This window comes from Hyperolius riggenbachi, chromosome 1, assembly GCF_040937935.1.
Source record: "Hyperolius riggenbachi isolate aHypRig1 chromosome 1, aHypRig1.pri, whole genome shotgun sequence".
Taxonomy (NCBI): Eukaryota; Metazoa; Chordata; class Amphibia; order Anura; family Hyperoliidae; genus Hyperolius; species Hyperolius riggenbachi.
Genome location: NC_090646.1, coordinates 477,286,748 through 477,301,039, shown reverse-complemented (window position 1 = coordinate 477,301,039; position 14,292 = coordinate 477,286,748). Strand labels below are relative to the sequence as shown.

At 42.9% G+C, this 14,292-nt stretch overlaps 1 protein-coding gene and 1 non-coding gene across 2 annotated transcripts in view; both read right to left on the bottom strand.

Annotated features, from left to right (window-relative positions):
• Positions 1–14,292, bottom strand: part of SUPT16H (SPT16 homolog, facilitates chromatin remodeling subunit) — a 52,943-nt gene that overhangs the window by 37,981 nt on the left and 670 nt on the right. Inside the window, exons 2-5 of the mRNA XM_068241438.1 lie at positions 5,221–5,313; positions 4,599–4,769; positions 2,620–2,775; positions 1,942–2,088 (exon numbers count right to left, since the gene is read on the bottom strand). Of these exons, the coding sequence (XP_068097539.1) occupies positions 1,942–2,088; positions 2,620–2,775; positions 4,599–4,769; positions 5,221–5,313 (567 nt within the window). The remainder of the gene's footprint in view (positions 1–1,941; positions 2,089–2,619; positions 2,776–4,598; positions 4,770–5,220; positions 5,314–14,292) is intronic.
• Positions 14,034–14,131, bottom strand: LOC137532888 (small nucleolar RNA U6-53/MBII-28). Its single transcript, XR_011024055.1, has one exon. It is a non-coding gene; the product is annotated as a small nucleolar RNA U6-53/MBII-28 (small nucleolar RNA).

Sequence of the window (14,292 nt, the reverse complement as noted above, 5' to 3'; positions counted from 1 at the left end):
CATAGAGAGAATGTGATTCTTTACAATGCAGAGGAATACACACAAGTTCCTGAATGTTTATGGCCTGTAGAATCTGGACATTTGAGAGCACTGATGCAGTTATCCAGCGTATCACATACTACAATATGGATAATGAAGGATGTGATTTAAAGGGAACCCAAGGTGTGAGGGATATAGCAGCTGACATGTTTATTTCCTTTTAAACAATGCCATTTATCTGGCTGTCCTGCTGATGCTCTGCATATAATACTTTTAATTATAGACCTTGAATAAGCATGCAGGTAAGAGGTTTTTGAATAAAGTGTGACCCGATTAGCTGCAGGCTTGTTTCAGGTGTGATTCAGACACTACTGCAGCCAAAAAGCTCAGCAGCACTGCCAGGCCACTGGTATCGCTTTGTTTAAAGGGATATAAATATGTCAGCTTTCATATCTATCAGACTTCAGGTGAGCTTTAAACAATGCATATTGCCTGGCTGTCCTGCTGATCATCTGCCACTAAAGGTGCCCATTGACAGTACAATTTTTTCATCAGACGCAATCTTTGGTGTGATCTTTACAATCGAATTGTACAGAAAACTGCATTGTGGGGCGAAATGTAAAAACGATTCTATGGTCGATTGGAACAGAAAATGTAATCAATCTAAATGTTGGATTTTACAATCGAAATGGAAGAGAGAAAATGCCCTAATTGACTCATTTAACTTCTGATTACTTTCAATTGAAAGATGACAACTGAAGAAAAAAAAAATTGTACTGTTAATGGGCACCTTAAGACTAATAGCCATAGCAACTATACAAGCAAGCATATCAGAGGTTTCTAGCTGAAGTCTGTATTAGCTGCATGCTTGTTTCAGGCGTGTGATTCAGACACTACATGATGCCAAGAAGATCAGCAGCACCACTAGACAACTGATATTGTTTAACCTCCCTGGCGTTATGATTATATCCAAATGTAAAATGTCAAAAACATACCACAGAGATCTGCAGCAGCTCCAGCATATAACTCACTAAAGGTAGCCATGCATCTAGCGATGTATGGGTAGATTAGACCGAGAGACAAATCTCTCAATTATTGAATCTGATGAGAGAGATCTGTCAGCTGCCCATACACCACAGGCTGATTCCCGATCAATTTCATGCTGAAATTGATCCGGAATCCGCCTTCTGACGCCGCTTCCATCCGCCTCGACGCTGTGCCCCCGGTACCCCATGTAAAGTGTATACATTATCTGTTCCCCGCTGGCTTCCGGGATTCCTCCACTGCATACAGGCACGCGCCCTACATGGTTTTCTAGTAAGGGCGAGCGTGTCACACGCGGACCCGACTGGGTTTGGCTATTTCTGCCTATTTCCGAGAGGAGAGCCACTACTGCGCTGGAGCCAAGAAGGTAAATATTTACATGCCCGCTGTTCAGTGGTCTGCAGCAAGACCACCGTGGGACACAGGATCTAGAGGCTTCCGCCTTAGGGGAATTTTTTTACGTTACAGATCCTCTTTAAAGAACCCCCCCCTTACCCGGGCTTCCTCCTCCAGCCCCTTGCAGCTAAAATGCCCCATGCCATAACTTCGTGCTCAGCCGTTGGCCTGGGGTCCCCGCCGATGCAGAGGGCGACCTCGAAGTTGCCTCTACTGCGCGAGCGCTGCCGTCAATCAAGCCCACGTTGTGCAATACACTGCGGACAACGTGGGCTTGATTGACAGGGGTGCTTGCACAGGCGCAGTAGAAGAGAGCCTGGCAAGACACCATGCAGGGAACCGGGCCGGCGGCTGAGAGCGGAGCTGCAAAGTGGGACATGTCAGCTGCAAGGGGCTGGAGGAAGCCACAGGTAAGTAGAATGGGGAGGCATTTTTTTTTTTGACTGATGATTACTTTAAAGAAATTGTAAAACTACAGGAGAAATAGGGCTCTAAAAGTACAAGTAAGACATTTAAACTTACCTCATCAGCATCCACAATCTCCATGACTCGCTCTTTAAAGAACTTATTAAAGACATCAGAAGTAATTAATGCTGCCTTCTTCATTAGATTTAACTCTCCATCCTCTTTTACAGCAATGGTATAAGCTACAGCAGCACTAATATCCACCTAAATAAAAGGGAAAAAATGTTTATTCTGTTATTTGCATTCCATTTTTTTTCCCAAAAGTATCTTCCAAAAAGAGATGAGAAAAAAAATTAAACTGAGACACATACATACTGAACAAGAAACTGAAGCAGCTCAGGGCAGATTAAAGTGAAAATAAACCAATGAGAAACAATTGTATCTATCCTCCTACTCCTAAAAATTACTTTTAGATATCTTAGTTTTATGTTATGTTTAACCACTAGCCACATTAGCGGAAGTATATCTAACCCCTGCGGGAAGACTGTTCCCAACTCTAGGGACATAGATATTCATCTTCTAATGTCTATGCCCGGCATGCACTGCGACTCCAGTCCGTTACATCACAAAGCCCCACTGCGAACGGGGCCTTTCATCAAACTGTCTGAAGTAAATTGGAAGATTATCAGTTGTTTGGGAGATTTTAACAAATCTACCAGAAACATCAAAGCAATATTGATCACTAGTCAATCACCAGTATGTTTACAGTGAAATACAATTCATGACACCACTCACCTTATCATAACCTTCTTTACTCAGGCAATCATACCAGCTCTTCATGAAATCTCCCGGGAATTTATCTTTGCTAAAAACACCAATGCGCTTTCCTTTCTTGCTGCCATTTATAGCTTCTATCATCTTGTCAAAGCTTGCCTTGTTGCTCTCATTTTGCTAAAAAGGAGAAAAACCATCAAGTTTACTATTGAAATATAAAAATAGAAAATTCAACATTTGGGAGGCACCAAAAGAATGATGCAACTAAGCAAAAACAGTCAAATCAGAACTTAAGTTTACCGGCGACTGTGCATGTTCATTTATTCTCCAATTAACATGAAAGTATTGGAGCTGCAAGTGATATAGGGATATGATACAAGATCTGATCTCCAACTATGAGTGAGGACTGGAAAACCCACTAGCTGCGCTTTTCTAAGCGCTTGTGATTTGAAAAGCCCCTGCTATGCTATGGGTGTGATTCCACTTGAGGGATTTGAGTTTTTAAAAATCCCCCATAGAATGACATTAGCAAGAGCTTTTCAAATTACAAGTGCTCAGAAAAGCTCTGCTAGTGTGTCCCAGACCTTATGGAATGTGAGAGCTACAAGCAGGGGCGGGTTGAGAATCTTACATTAGGAGCGATGTACACATCCCTTCTTAAATATAGCCACACAGATGAAAAAGAAAGGCGAAAGCATAGAGGCCTTAATACACAGGTGTCACACACAAGGCCTGCGGGCCTGTGCATCATTGTAAGCAGCAAAAGAAAGAGCGCACTGCCTTCCTGTCTGGAGTAGCCCACCAGTGACTGATCGAAACATTGTTTCATTTAAACCTCTTTCACAGTGTGACGTTAAAGTTGCACGTTAAATCAACATTTAACGCAGAATAACTCACTGCAATGAAAAATCAATTCACAGTGCACACGTTGTGTTGGTGACTAACGCTGCACGATAAGTGAAAGTACTGCATGCAGTGTGTTATGCTGGATACACACGGTGCGTTCGCGCACTCGATTTTCCCGTCGATTCGTTTATTTCCAACATGTCCGATTTGGATTTCGATGGATCGTTAGGTCGATTTGCATGCAAAGTATGCCGAATCGACCTAACGATCCATCGAAATCCAAATCGGACATGTTGGAAATAAACGAATCGACGGGAAAATCGAGTGCACGAACGCACTGTGTGTATCCAGCATTATACACGTTACTAGCTGCGTTGGACTGTTTGCACATGCTCAGTAATGACTTGGAAGCATACTTTTCATTGCCTGTATGCTCTACTGTATGTGACCGTAACAGAGCATTAAGTTGCGTTGCAACTTTTTGGGGGCATTGCATTGCGGCTTTAATGTTGCATCAAAACGCAACATCCTACTGTGAAAGAGGCCTAAGACATTAACCCAGGGTGCAGCAATAACTCATAGGACAATCACCCCCAACAAAATTGATGTCAGACGTCCTCCTTGGTGTACTCCCTGTATAGATTTCATGTGTGCGGCACAGATGGCCCCATTTTCCATGCTCTCTTCAGCTGTGTGTGGTGGTTCTACCTCCCTGGATAGTGAGTGTGTGTGGTGGTTCTACGAGAGAGAGAGAGAGAGAGAGAGAGAGAGAGAGAGAGAGAGAGAGAGAGAGAGAGAGAGAGAGAGAGAGAGAGAGAGAGAGAAAGTGTGTATCTTTGGATCACTTACCACCTTCCTCTCCACTGTGAGACTTGTTCTCTCTGCCCCTTTACTCACTATTCCTTGGGATGGCCAGTGAGATGCAGGATTATGCCAAATTTGCTTGCAAACTTATTTGAAGTGAACCAATTGAAATCCATTTTGGGGTGGTTACATTGGTCCAATCTGCAAGCTGCATACATGCACTTACAAAATTTGCATAATCCTACATGAACTCAACATTTTGGATCTCATTGCCACTTCCTACCTACAACCCTAAATAAAAAGAGTGCATAAACATAAAAGGACATAGTTAACACAATTCAAGTAATTACCTTTTCTCTAACGAGCAGTGTGATAGCTGGTGTGCCATTTGCATTTTCATTGCCCTTTGTATTTGCAATCTGCTTAAGGAATTCAACTTTCTTCTTACTGGCCATAAAGATAATCTTGTCCTCGCAAAACACCATTATAGTGTCTGTTAACTCGTATCCAAAAAGCCAAGTCTACAAGTGAAAAATAAATCAGTTCAAGGTGTAAATACTGATTATGGCACATCGTACTTGTTTGTTTGCTTGTTACTTATTAAATTTACATATGCCCCTTTAGAAAGTCCAAATTTATCCTAAGTTTGGATAGAGTACATAAGGGTTACAACATTTGGAAGTTTATCATTGCTGTCTACGCTCAAATTGCAAGTCTGTTTACTTCCTGCCTTCTGAGGCACAGTATTTAACATCCATAAAGACATCTTTAAAGTTGAGAATCTATTCTGAGCCATGCACTTAAGGTTAGTACACACACTATTTGCAGGAACAACGGTCCGTCAGACCCTCCCGCTGGGCGGGCGTTACAGCGACAGTAAACCGTGTGTACAGTCTGTCTGCAGACTGACAAGGCTGTTTCTGAACGATCTGCTCAACGGATTGTGTTGCAATCCACAGTGATCATGCTCACCTGCAGAGCGGTAGACTTGGCATACACGATTTCCTCATCCACTCCCACTGATACAACAATGGCATCAAGGTTGGCAAACTCATCTTCACCTTTCTGCAAAACACACAATTATATTAAATATACATGCACTAAAAGATACATTTAACTGTGAATACCACTAAGAGTACATGTAAAGTTCAGGTTACGATGCTACATACATGTCACAACTATGTGCTTAAAGTATTACATGAAATATGTTCCTATAGGCCCATAGGAAGTTTTTTGTACTCAAGTACTACCTTCAATATAGCATAGGCGTGCTATAACATTTAAAGTTTTTGCTGATTCTTAAGGTGCGTACACACATGCGACTATAGTCGTTTGTAACGATCGTTCCCCGATCTTTACCAACGACGATCGTTACAAAAAACGAACCACCGACTATTAAGGCAAACGACGAACGAGCCAAATCGCTACAAAAGAAAGTTCTGTCTCGGCGGATTTTAACCAACGACGATCGTTTGCAAAAGTAGTACATCGTTGGAAACGATCGTTCGTACTAGGCTTGACATGCGCATTTCACTATTTCTCCATGGAACTTCTCATTTTTATGCGCAGGCGCAATAGTTGCTTTCTGTGATGTAACGTTCGTTCTAACGATCAGATCGTTACACACATTTTAAAACTACCTTTACTTAGGTCGTTCTTTCATCAATTAAAAGTTCGTTCGTCATTCTCAACGAACGATCGTTGTCGCATGTGTGTACGTAGCACTAGGCATTAGGAAGCTCTGAAACCAAAAAGGACATAGCTTTTTTTTTTCCATCATGTAAGGTTTTCCCACAATTTGCCATATTCATCTTGGCCATTTGTTATTCTTCCCTGAGGTTCTGTGCTATACTCACACAGAGTATTTAGAACTTTTCTAACTGATGTGAGGGGGTCCATAAGGCTGGTTTCACACCAGGACGTTGCGTTTTAGGGGACGTTAAGGTCGCATAACGTGGCCCTAACGCAACGCCTGGTGCTCTCTGATGTGGACGTCAGAGTGAGCCGCGTTGTGCAGCTCACTCTGGCGTCCGTGATGCGCACTCTTGGACGCATGCGGCATCACGTGGTCCCGCCCGGCCAATCGCCGCACAGAGCGGCCGCTCAAGGAAGTAAACACTGCACGTCACTGAGTGCAGTGAATATTAATTAGCCATGTGCTCGGCCGCTCTCCGCTCCTCCCCAACTTTACTGAGCATGTGCAAGCAGTCTAACGCGGCTCTGCCGCGTGTAAAGTACTGCATGCAGTACGTTGTGTTATGGCGCAGCGTTACAATGTAACGCAACGTGGGCACTGTGAACAGCCCATTGATCTTTCATTGCTGTGCGGTGGGGTGCGTTACAGGCTGCTCTAACGTGCGCCTGTAACGTCCCACTGTGATACCAGCCTTAGGATATCAAAGTAAAGAAGGTGTCGGGGTGGAGAAATGTTAGCATGATTTCTGACTATTGCTGGGAGTTGCAGCCAGAAAGTGAACAAACAAACAAAAAAAAAAGGACACAGAAGGACAGTGAAAACACCATCAAATGGGTGTGTAGAAACCGGTTAAACACTTTTTTTTATCTATTTTTCAATTTTTACTGATTTTGGATGCTGTCTAAATAAATTTGCAATGGTCATAAAATTTGAACAGAATAAGTTGTGTAAATAAAGACTGAAAAAATTACTCCAATTGCTCAAAGTATTTGCCCATGCATTTTGTGGAAAAACCTATGTGATGGGGAAAATTTTTTTTTTTTTAAATCAGCAACCCCAAAAAACAAAGAATCGTTGAAATATTTGAAGGCAATTTGCCAGTCATTGTATTTTGCAGGCCTGTGCTAAAAATGTGCTCTGAAATCAGCATTTACATCTGACAGCTAATCAGGAACTCCGCTACTTGATGACAAACACATAGCTGCCCTGTCACTGAGGGGACAACAAAGGCTGCCTCAGGCAAGAATCTACCGTGTGTACAGGAGCTGCGACATCTGGCATGGCGAACCTTTATAGAAGCCCGAGCACATTGTTCTCCCCACTGGTCCTCCCCATGGGTAGCCATCCCTGATCCCTCTGCCCCGTGCAACCTAGATACCTCTGTACGACATTGGGCCCCCAACTGTTGCCCAAGGGAATGGTTCTAGGTCCCATCCCTGCAGGGCGGCAGTCCACGTACATGTGTATGAGGCTTTAAACTATTTATCTTTCAGACGTTTATGCATCTTTACAAGACAGAGCACACAAATGGTAACAGCAGATTTTCAACATTTTGTAGGTGAGGATTGAGCCCAGATCCTTGTATGGAAAGCAAGAGACACTAACCTCTGGACTGCACATTCTACTGTTTCTCTGCCTTACTGTATGCCTTCATTCACTCTACATTGTGTTTATATTTTTTATGTCCGTGCATTTCGCCTCTTGCACACTACATGTGATTCCGATTTTAAAATCGCTTTTCACAAGCGATTCCGATTTTTAATCAGTACTGCATGCTGCATTTTTTCAGCGTTTTTCTTTTGATAACGTCCAGGGAAAATCAGAATCACAAATCGGATTTGCAGTGTGCAGGGAGCCTCAAAACTGACAAATCAGATTAGGCTAGGTTCACACTACACCTAAAATGGCTTGTTTTCCAGAGCAGAGAGGTCAACAAATTCCATGTCATCTATGGGATACATTCAGAAGGGAGTGTTTTTTTTTTTTTTTGTTTTTTTTAATAGTATCCCTTGTCTCAATTGCAGTAGTGAGCCGCAAGTCCAGACGTCAAATATGCTATATGTATGCCAACAGACAAAAATGCTACAGACACAGACTTGCGGTGCGTACACACATCCAATTTGGATTGACCAATAATCTGCCAATTTTACCTCCCCCATGTAGTATGAGAGCTTACCCACACATTCGGTTCATAGTATTCATCTGTTGGCCCTCACACACCATGGAGATGATAAAATTGGCCAAACAAAACTGGATGCGTATACTCCCTAAATCCATTTTCAGTGCTTTGAGTGGAAAACAAAATGACAAATATCAAGATTGCAACCACATACTCTTCCCAACTCCTGTCTTCCTTGTGGTCTGGATGCATCAGCTCTGCTATGATCACATGTTGCCAATACAGCATAGCATGGACCTAATCCAGGGGTAATTCACATAATGCATGTCTTCCATTTGCTTCTTGAAAAACTGACAACTTGCATCACTGTACGGGACAATGCAAATGGTTTTGTATTCAAGGTATTGTAATTCAGCCAGGTTAAAGCATAGAAATGCGAATGAACCTGCAGCAAAATATTTGGGGGACAGGATCCACCCCGGTCCCCCAATTTATTTGGTTTTAATAGACTACTAATTTTTTATTCTGCTGGCGCCTCTGTAACTACTACAAATATCATTATCGACCTGGTTGATGGGTGTGTACTTCTTAGCCTAAGTGGGGACAGGCTTAATAACCTCATATGCGATTGGAGTGGTTGCCTGAGGATAACCATATCTGCTGTACAAATTGAAGATTACCTTATATCAACAATAATACACTATTGGGGGCTCTCGGTTCTTTATTTTTGTCTTTCTACAGCAGCAAAATATGCATGTAGTTTGAAAAGTGTAAACGTTTTATTGTACTTGGTTTTCCTACTTGCTTAATTGCACTGATTCAAGCAAAACTGATGACACCTAGTGGTGTTTTTGACATACTGTAAGAACACATACACCATACGTTTCATAGTTCTTTTCAATAAAAACATTGCATCTAACAAAAACCTATCAAATACTATAAATGGATTTACTACCCTAATACCCTAATATTGATCAGTCAATCTGCATCAAACAGTACAAAGCCAGCAGATGCAGTGATGTAATAAGACATGAGATTTTAGCTTACCATTAGTGCAAGATGGTAGAACAAATATTAGGAAAAAATACCATGGTATATACCTATCTTTAAGTGTTTCAATTGCACATTTTTTGTGTCCAGTGCTTAAACTAAAGGAGTTTGCAATGCAGAAAATAAAAGTTTTATTTCTCAAATCTGTGTCACAGATTGCAATTTTCGCTTTTTGTACATATTGCTTTGCTTGAAAAGCAAAACATTCAAAGCCTAGGATTATCTTTATTGAATTTTCCGAACAAAATGCCCAAAATGGGCACATTTTGGGCATTTTCTTCTTCGAATTAGGTTCAAAGTGGACAGAAAGCCATTTTTAGACAGCTAGGAGCAGCGTGCCAATCTCTTAAAGAGGAACTCCAGTGAAAATGATGTAAAAAAAAGTGCTTCATTTTTACAATAATTATTTATGAATGATTGAGTAAGTGTTTGCCCATTGTAAAATCTTTCCTCTCCCTGATTTAGTCTAACATTTATCACATGGTGACATTTTTACTACTGGTAGGTGATGTCAGTGGAAGGAGATGCTGCTTGCTTTTTTGGCAGTCGGAAACAGCTGTAAACAGCTATTTCCCACAATGCAATGAGGTTCACAGACAGGAAACTGTCAGGACCATAGTCCTGGCATCACACTGTGGGAGGGTTTTCACCACAATGGCTATCATTCATAAAGGAGCTGTCGGTACAGGGAATCAGTGCGGGAAAACACCGCTGCCGGTGTTTAAGACTTCTGGGTGGGCATTCATAAAAAAACATCCAGGTGCGGTGGCAGTGCGGAGATTCCCCGAACTAGGCAGGCGGAGACACGGAAGCTGCCGAGTTGATACATTTCTCCGTGTTCCGCTCTGCTGCAGCTGCCTGGGAGGTCTGTGTGTCTCCATTCGCTTACATTGTTATCGCCACATCAGAGTGAGCGGTACTTCCCGACCTCACACCGCCATGGTCCTTAAGTAGTTAAGCGGAAGGAGTGGTGGCCAAGGAGACTGGAAGTGTACAATAAATTAAGGAAGCTAGAGCAAATAGAGGCAGCAAATTCTGATCAAAAACATTGAATCATATACGCCCACCCCTCCCCAAATTATCAGCCTCTCAAGGTGAGCCATCATGTCATCGCAGAGACTCATCCTTCCACGAGGGGGGGGTTGAGTGCGGCTCATGCCTCTCGCCTCTTCCTTATGCTGGTAACACACACGTTGAGATTTCCCGTTCGATTCCCGGGATCGAATCGATTCTTTCCAACATGCTCGATTCGGATTTCGATCTTTTCTGCTGTCGATTTCGCATAATTAACATGCAAATCGAGGGCAGAAACGATCGAAATCCGAATCGAGCATGTTGGAAATAATCGATTCGATCTGTTCGATCCCGGGAATCGAACGGGAAATCTCAACGTGTGTATCCAGCATCAGCTTGATTGGAGGGGAGGCGAGCTTGTCCCCAGTGGAGACTTCCTTTCTTGTACATCAGGTGTCAGGTAGTGTTGGTATTATAATCTGGCATATTGAATTTAAGATCAGACGTATACTGCCGAACCCCACACTTCAGCATTAATTCAGTACCAAACAAGCGGACAGGGTCAGGGGGAGTTCACTTTTAAGCTGGCCACTAACGATACAATCTATTTCATCCAATCTTACCATTTCTATATAATATAAGGTAACTGCCTAAATTATCCATTCAGTACATTCACACAATTTACCCTTCTACTACATAGATTTGGTAAAATTGGATGAAAAAGATTAGATCATTAGTGGCCACCCTAAGTGCGCTTCCTGGACTCCCGACCCTGTCTGCACGTTTGGTTCTGAAATGGTGCTGAGGCGTGGTGTTCAACAGTATTCGAAATTTGATATGCTGAATTTGAACACCAACACTAATGTTTGAGTAGTGGTTTTGATAGGGGAAGGGCACATCAGAGAGGGAATGACACAGGGATTCTTTGGATGCATTGCAGGGAGTCAGAACAGCAACCACTGGAGCTAAAAAGTCAAATGTGCTTTCGCTCTATGTACTGTCTAGCCAGATGGTGGGGTCATGTGATCTCGAAGATCAAAGCTACTTACACACACTAGATTAAACTTGGCTGAAGCAGCCGATAAAGATTGCCTCAGGAGAGAAAGATGCATGCATCTAGCGAGTACAGTTGCCGCCTAACATTGCCTAAAGGTCCGCTATGCATGATCCTTAGCGACAGATGTGTCGCTAAATTGTATCTCCTAAAAAAGCACAAAATCGCATCCAATCCAATTTTTGGATCTCAACACCGCCAGTGGATATGGCCTTTCTCACATTGTAAATCGCTATCGCTGAACGAATTTGAAAAGGCTTTTCTAAGTACTAGCGATTTGCGCTTAGAAAAGCGCTTTTGTGTAGCAATGTTTTTTCACTTCCTGATGTCAGGAAGTGAACTTGTTGCCCCGGAAATAAATACATTGTATTTATTCATTAAATGCGCCTGGGAAATCGCCTTTCAAATGCTTTTTCAAACGCTTAGCAATTTCCAAATACTTTCTATTGAATCACAAGTGCTCTGAAAATGGTGCAGGAGCCGTATTTGCGATTGGATAGAAAGTTCATCGCTTATGTGAAAACACTCACATAAGCTTACATTGCACAAGGTCTTCTAAGGCTATTTTTAAAATCGCCAGCGCTTAAAAAAAAAAAAAAAAAGCCAAGACGCTCTTAGTGTGAACAAGCCCTAAATCTGCAAATCTAAAAAACGGAATTGCTTTTCATGGCAGGATCTGAACCTATTGTTCAAACAACAATTCTAAAGGGGCCCATACACTGATCGATTTCAGATATCGATCCTATAGAATCGATTGATTAGAAATCGATTCTATCAAATTCCCAGATCGATCCATTTGTGGCCGATTTTGAACGCTTTCAATCAATTTCATCTATCTGACAGGATGGAAAATCTAGGTCGATCTGCTGCTGGCAGCAGATCGATGGCCCATAGAGCTGCATTGGACCTAATGGTGCAGGAATGCCTTTAGATCGATTTTCAATAGATTTCCAATAAATTTCATTCTGAAATCTATTGGAATTCTGTTCCTAGAATTGGCCACCAGATCATCCATCAGCTAGATCTGATCAGAGAAGGATCTACAGCTGCCCACAAACTGTACACAGATTTTCTGTGGCTTTCAGCATGAAATAGAAAAATCTGTGTAGGAGCCACCGTCTGCCGGGCCCACCAAGTCTCCCTTACCTAATGTTACACGATCTTTTGAGCATTTTGCATCATCAATTTTCAGCAGATCAAATCTGCCAGATATTGATTTTTACCTTTGATAAAGTGTATGGCCACCTTAACCATTTGAACAGTCATGAAAGAGTCAACCCATGCAGTCACTTGTAATAAGGATTCTTACCAACGATCATTCAAGCCCACATAATATTCAAAAATCAAAAGGAATGACAATCACTCAAGCAGACATTGCATCCAAGTAGAGGCTACAAGTGACAGCAGTTCCAGATGAAGGTAGAAGATGACAAGTAAAATCCTTGGCAAATCTGCTAGCACCCCTCTAGCAGTTCATCAGTAGATGAGGTCAATGAGATGCTATTCTGGCTTGCGTGCAAGTTTAATGCAAAAAGGATACAGCTTGGAATTGGGCCAGTCAGAATAAGTAGGAAGTGCATTAGATTGGCCAAACTCTTAAAGAGAACCCGAGGTGGGTTTGAAGAATATTATCTGCAGAGAGGCTGGATCTGCCTATACAGCCCAGCCTCTGTTGCTATCCCAAACCCCCCTAAGGTCCCCCTGCACTCTGCAATCTCTCATAAATCACAGCCACGCTGCTGACAAACAGCTTGTCAGAGCTGGCTGTGTTTATCTCTATAGTGTCAGTCTGCTGCTCTCCCCGCCTCCTGCAGAACTCCAGTCCCCGCCTGCATCCCTTCCCTCCCTGCTGATTGGAGGGAAGGGACGGGGGCAGGGACCGGAGCTATGCAGGAGGCGGGGGAGCAGCTGAGACTGACACTACAGATGTAAACACAGCCTCACAGCACGGCTGTGATTTATGAGGGATTGCAGAGTGCAGGGGGACCTTAGTGGAGTTTGGGATAGCAACAGAGGCTGGGCTGTATAGGCAGATCCAGCCTCTGTATGCAGATAACATTCTTTAAACACACCTCGGGTTCTCTTTAACCGCTTATATAGCCGAAATATTCGCATTTCCTTGAGAATCTCCACTCTTCAGGAGATAAAACTCCTTTCAAAGCACAAGTTCAACACAGACTATAATAAAGATTTTAATCCACTGTCACATGACTTCCTATGGGTTTTTTAAAACCCATTTCCCTTCCATCACTAGAGGCTCAGGATCCAATACTGGCCAAGCAGCAATGTACATGTTCTCCACATTATTTTGTGCTCCATTTTCTCCCAGAGCCTCAAAAACAAACAAGTAGGTTAGCTGGTCGCGTACATTTGAAATCGGCGCCGGTAGACTTGGGCGCAGGATACAGCGTTATATAGCTGATCCTGCTTCTGCACAAGTCCGGGTCGATTTAATTACTATTCCCCCTCCAGGCCGACATGGATAGTAGGGGAATGAAATAATTCGGCTTCCAGCGATTGCTGGAGGCCGAATTATTATGTTTTTAAGCAACTTCGGCTCTGTCTTCTGACGGAGCCGACGTTACTCACTGAGCACTTCAATAGGAATGATTCCTATTGAAGTCTATGGAGGCGCCGGCTGCGCCCAAATCTAGCAGCGCTGAAAAGCACTGCTCCGAGCTGGTCCCCCCTACTATTTAGCCCTAAACTGTAGAAGGGGCATCAGACTGGGAGCTCAGCTAAGGGGCACTGATAGGAACTTGTTTAGTGTACTTCCTAAATCACAGATATAGTGTGGGAACATATAAACATGTAATAAGACAAACAATGCTGAGAATCTGGAGTCATGCAGGCAGCCTCAGTTCGTCATTTGCACTCAATAGAAGCCAGAGCAGAGCACAGAGGCCTCTGCCTGCTCCTTCAGTATTAGCATGGCAAATCATCACAGGCAATGCCCAGCACTTCCAGCACCATCGCTATGTGCCACAATAACACGCTGCCCCCTCCTCTCACAGAACACAGCTCTCATGTGATGTGATTGCGTTTGTTTCCAGTACAATGCTCTGCCAGCTCTGCTGTGTGATGGGTGTCACTACAGTGGCTGCAATGCTC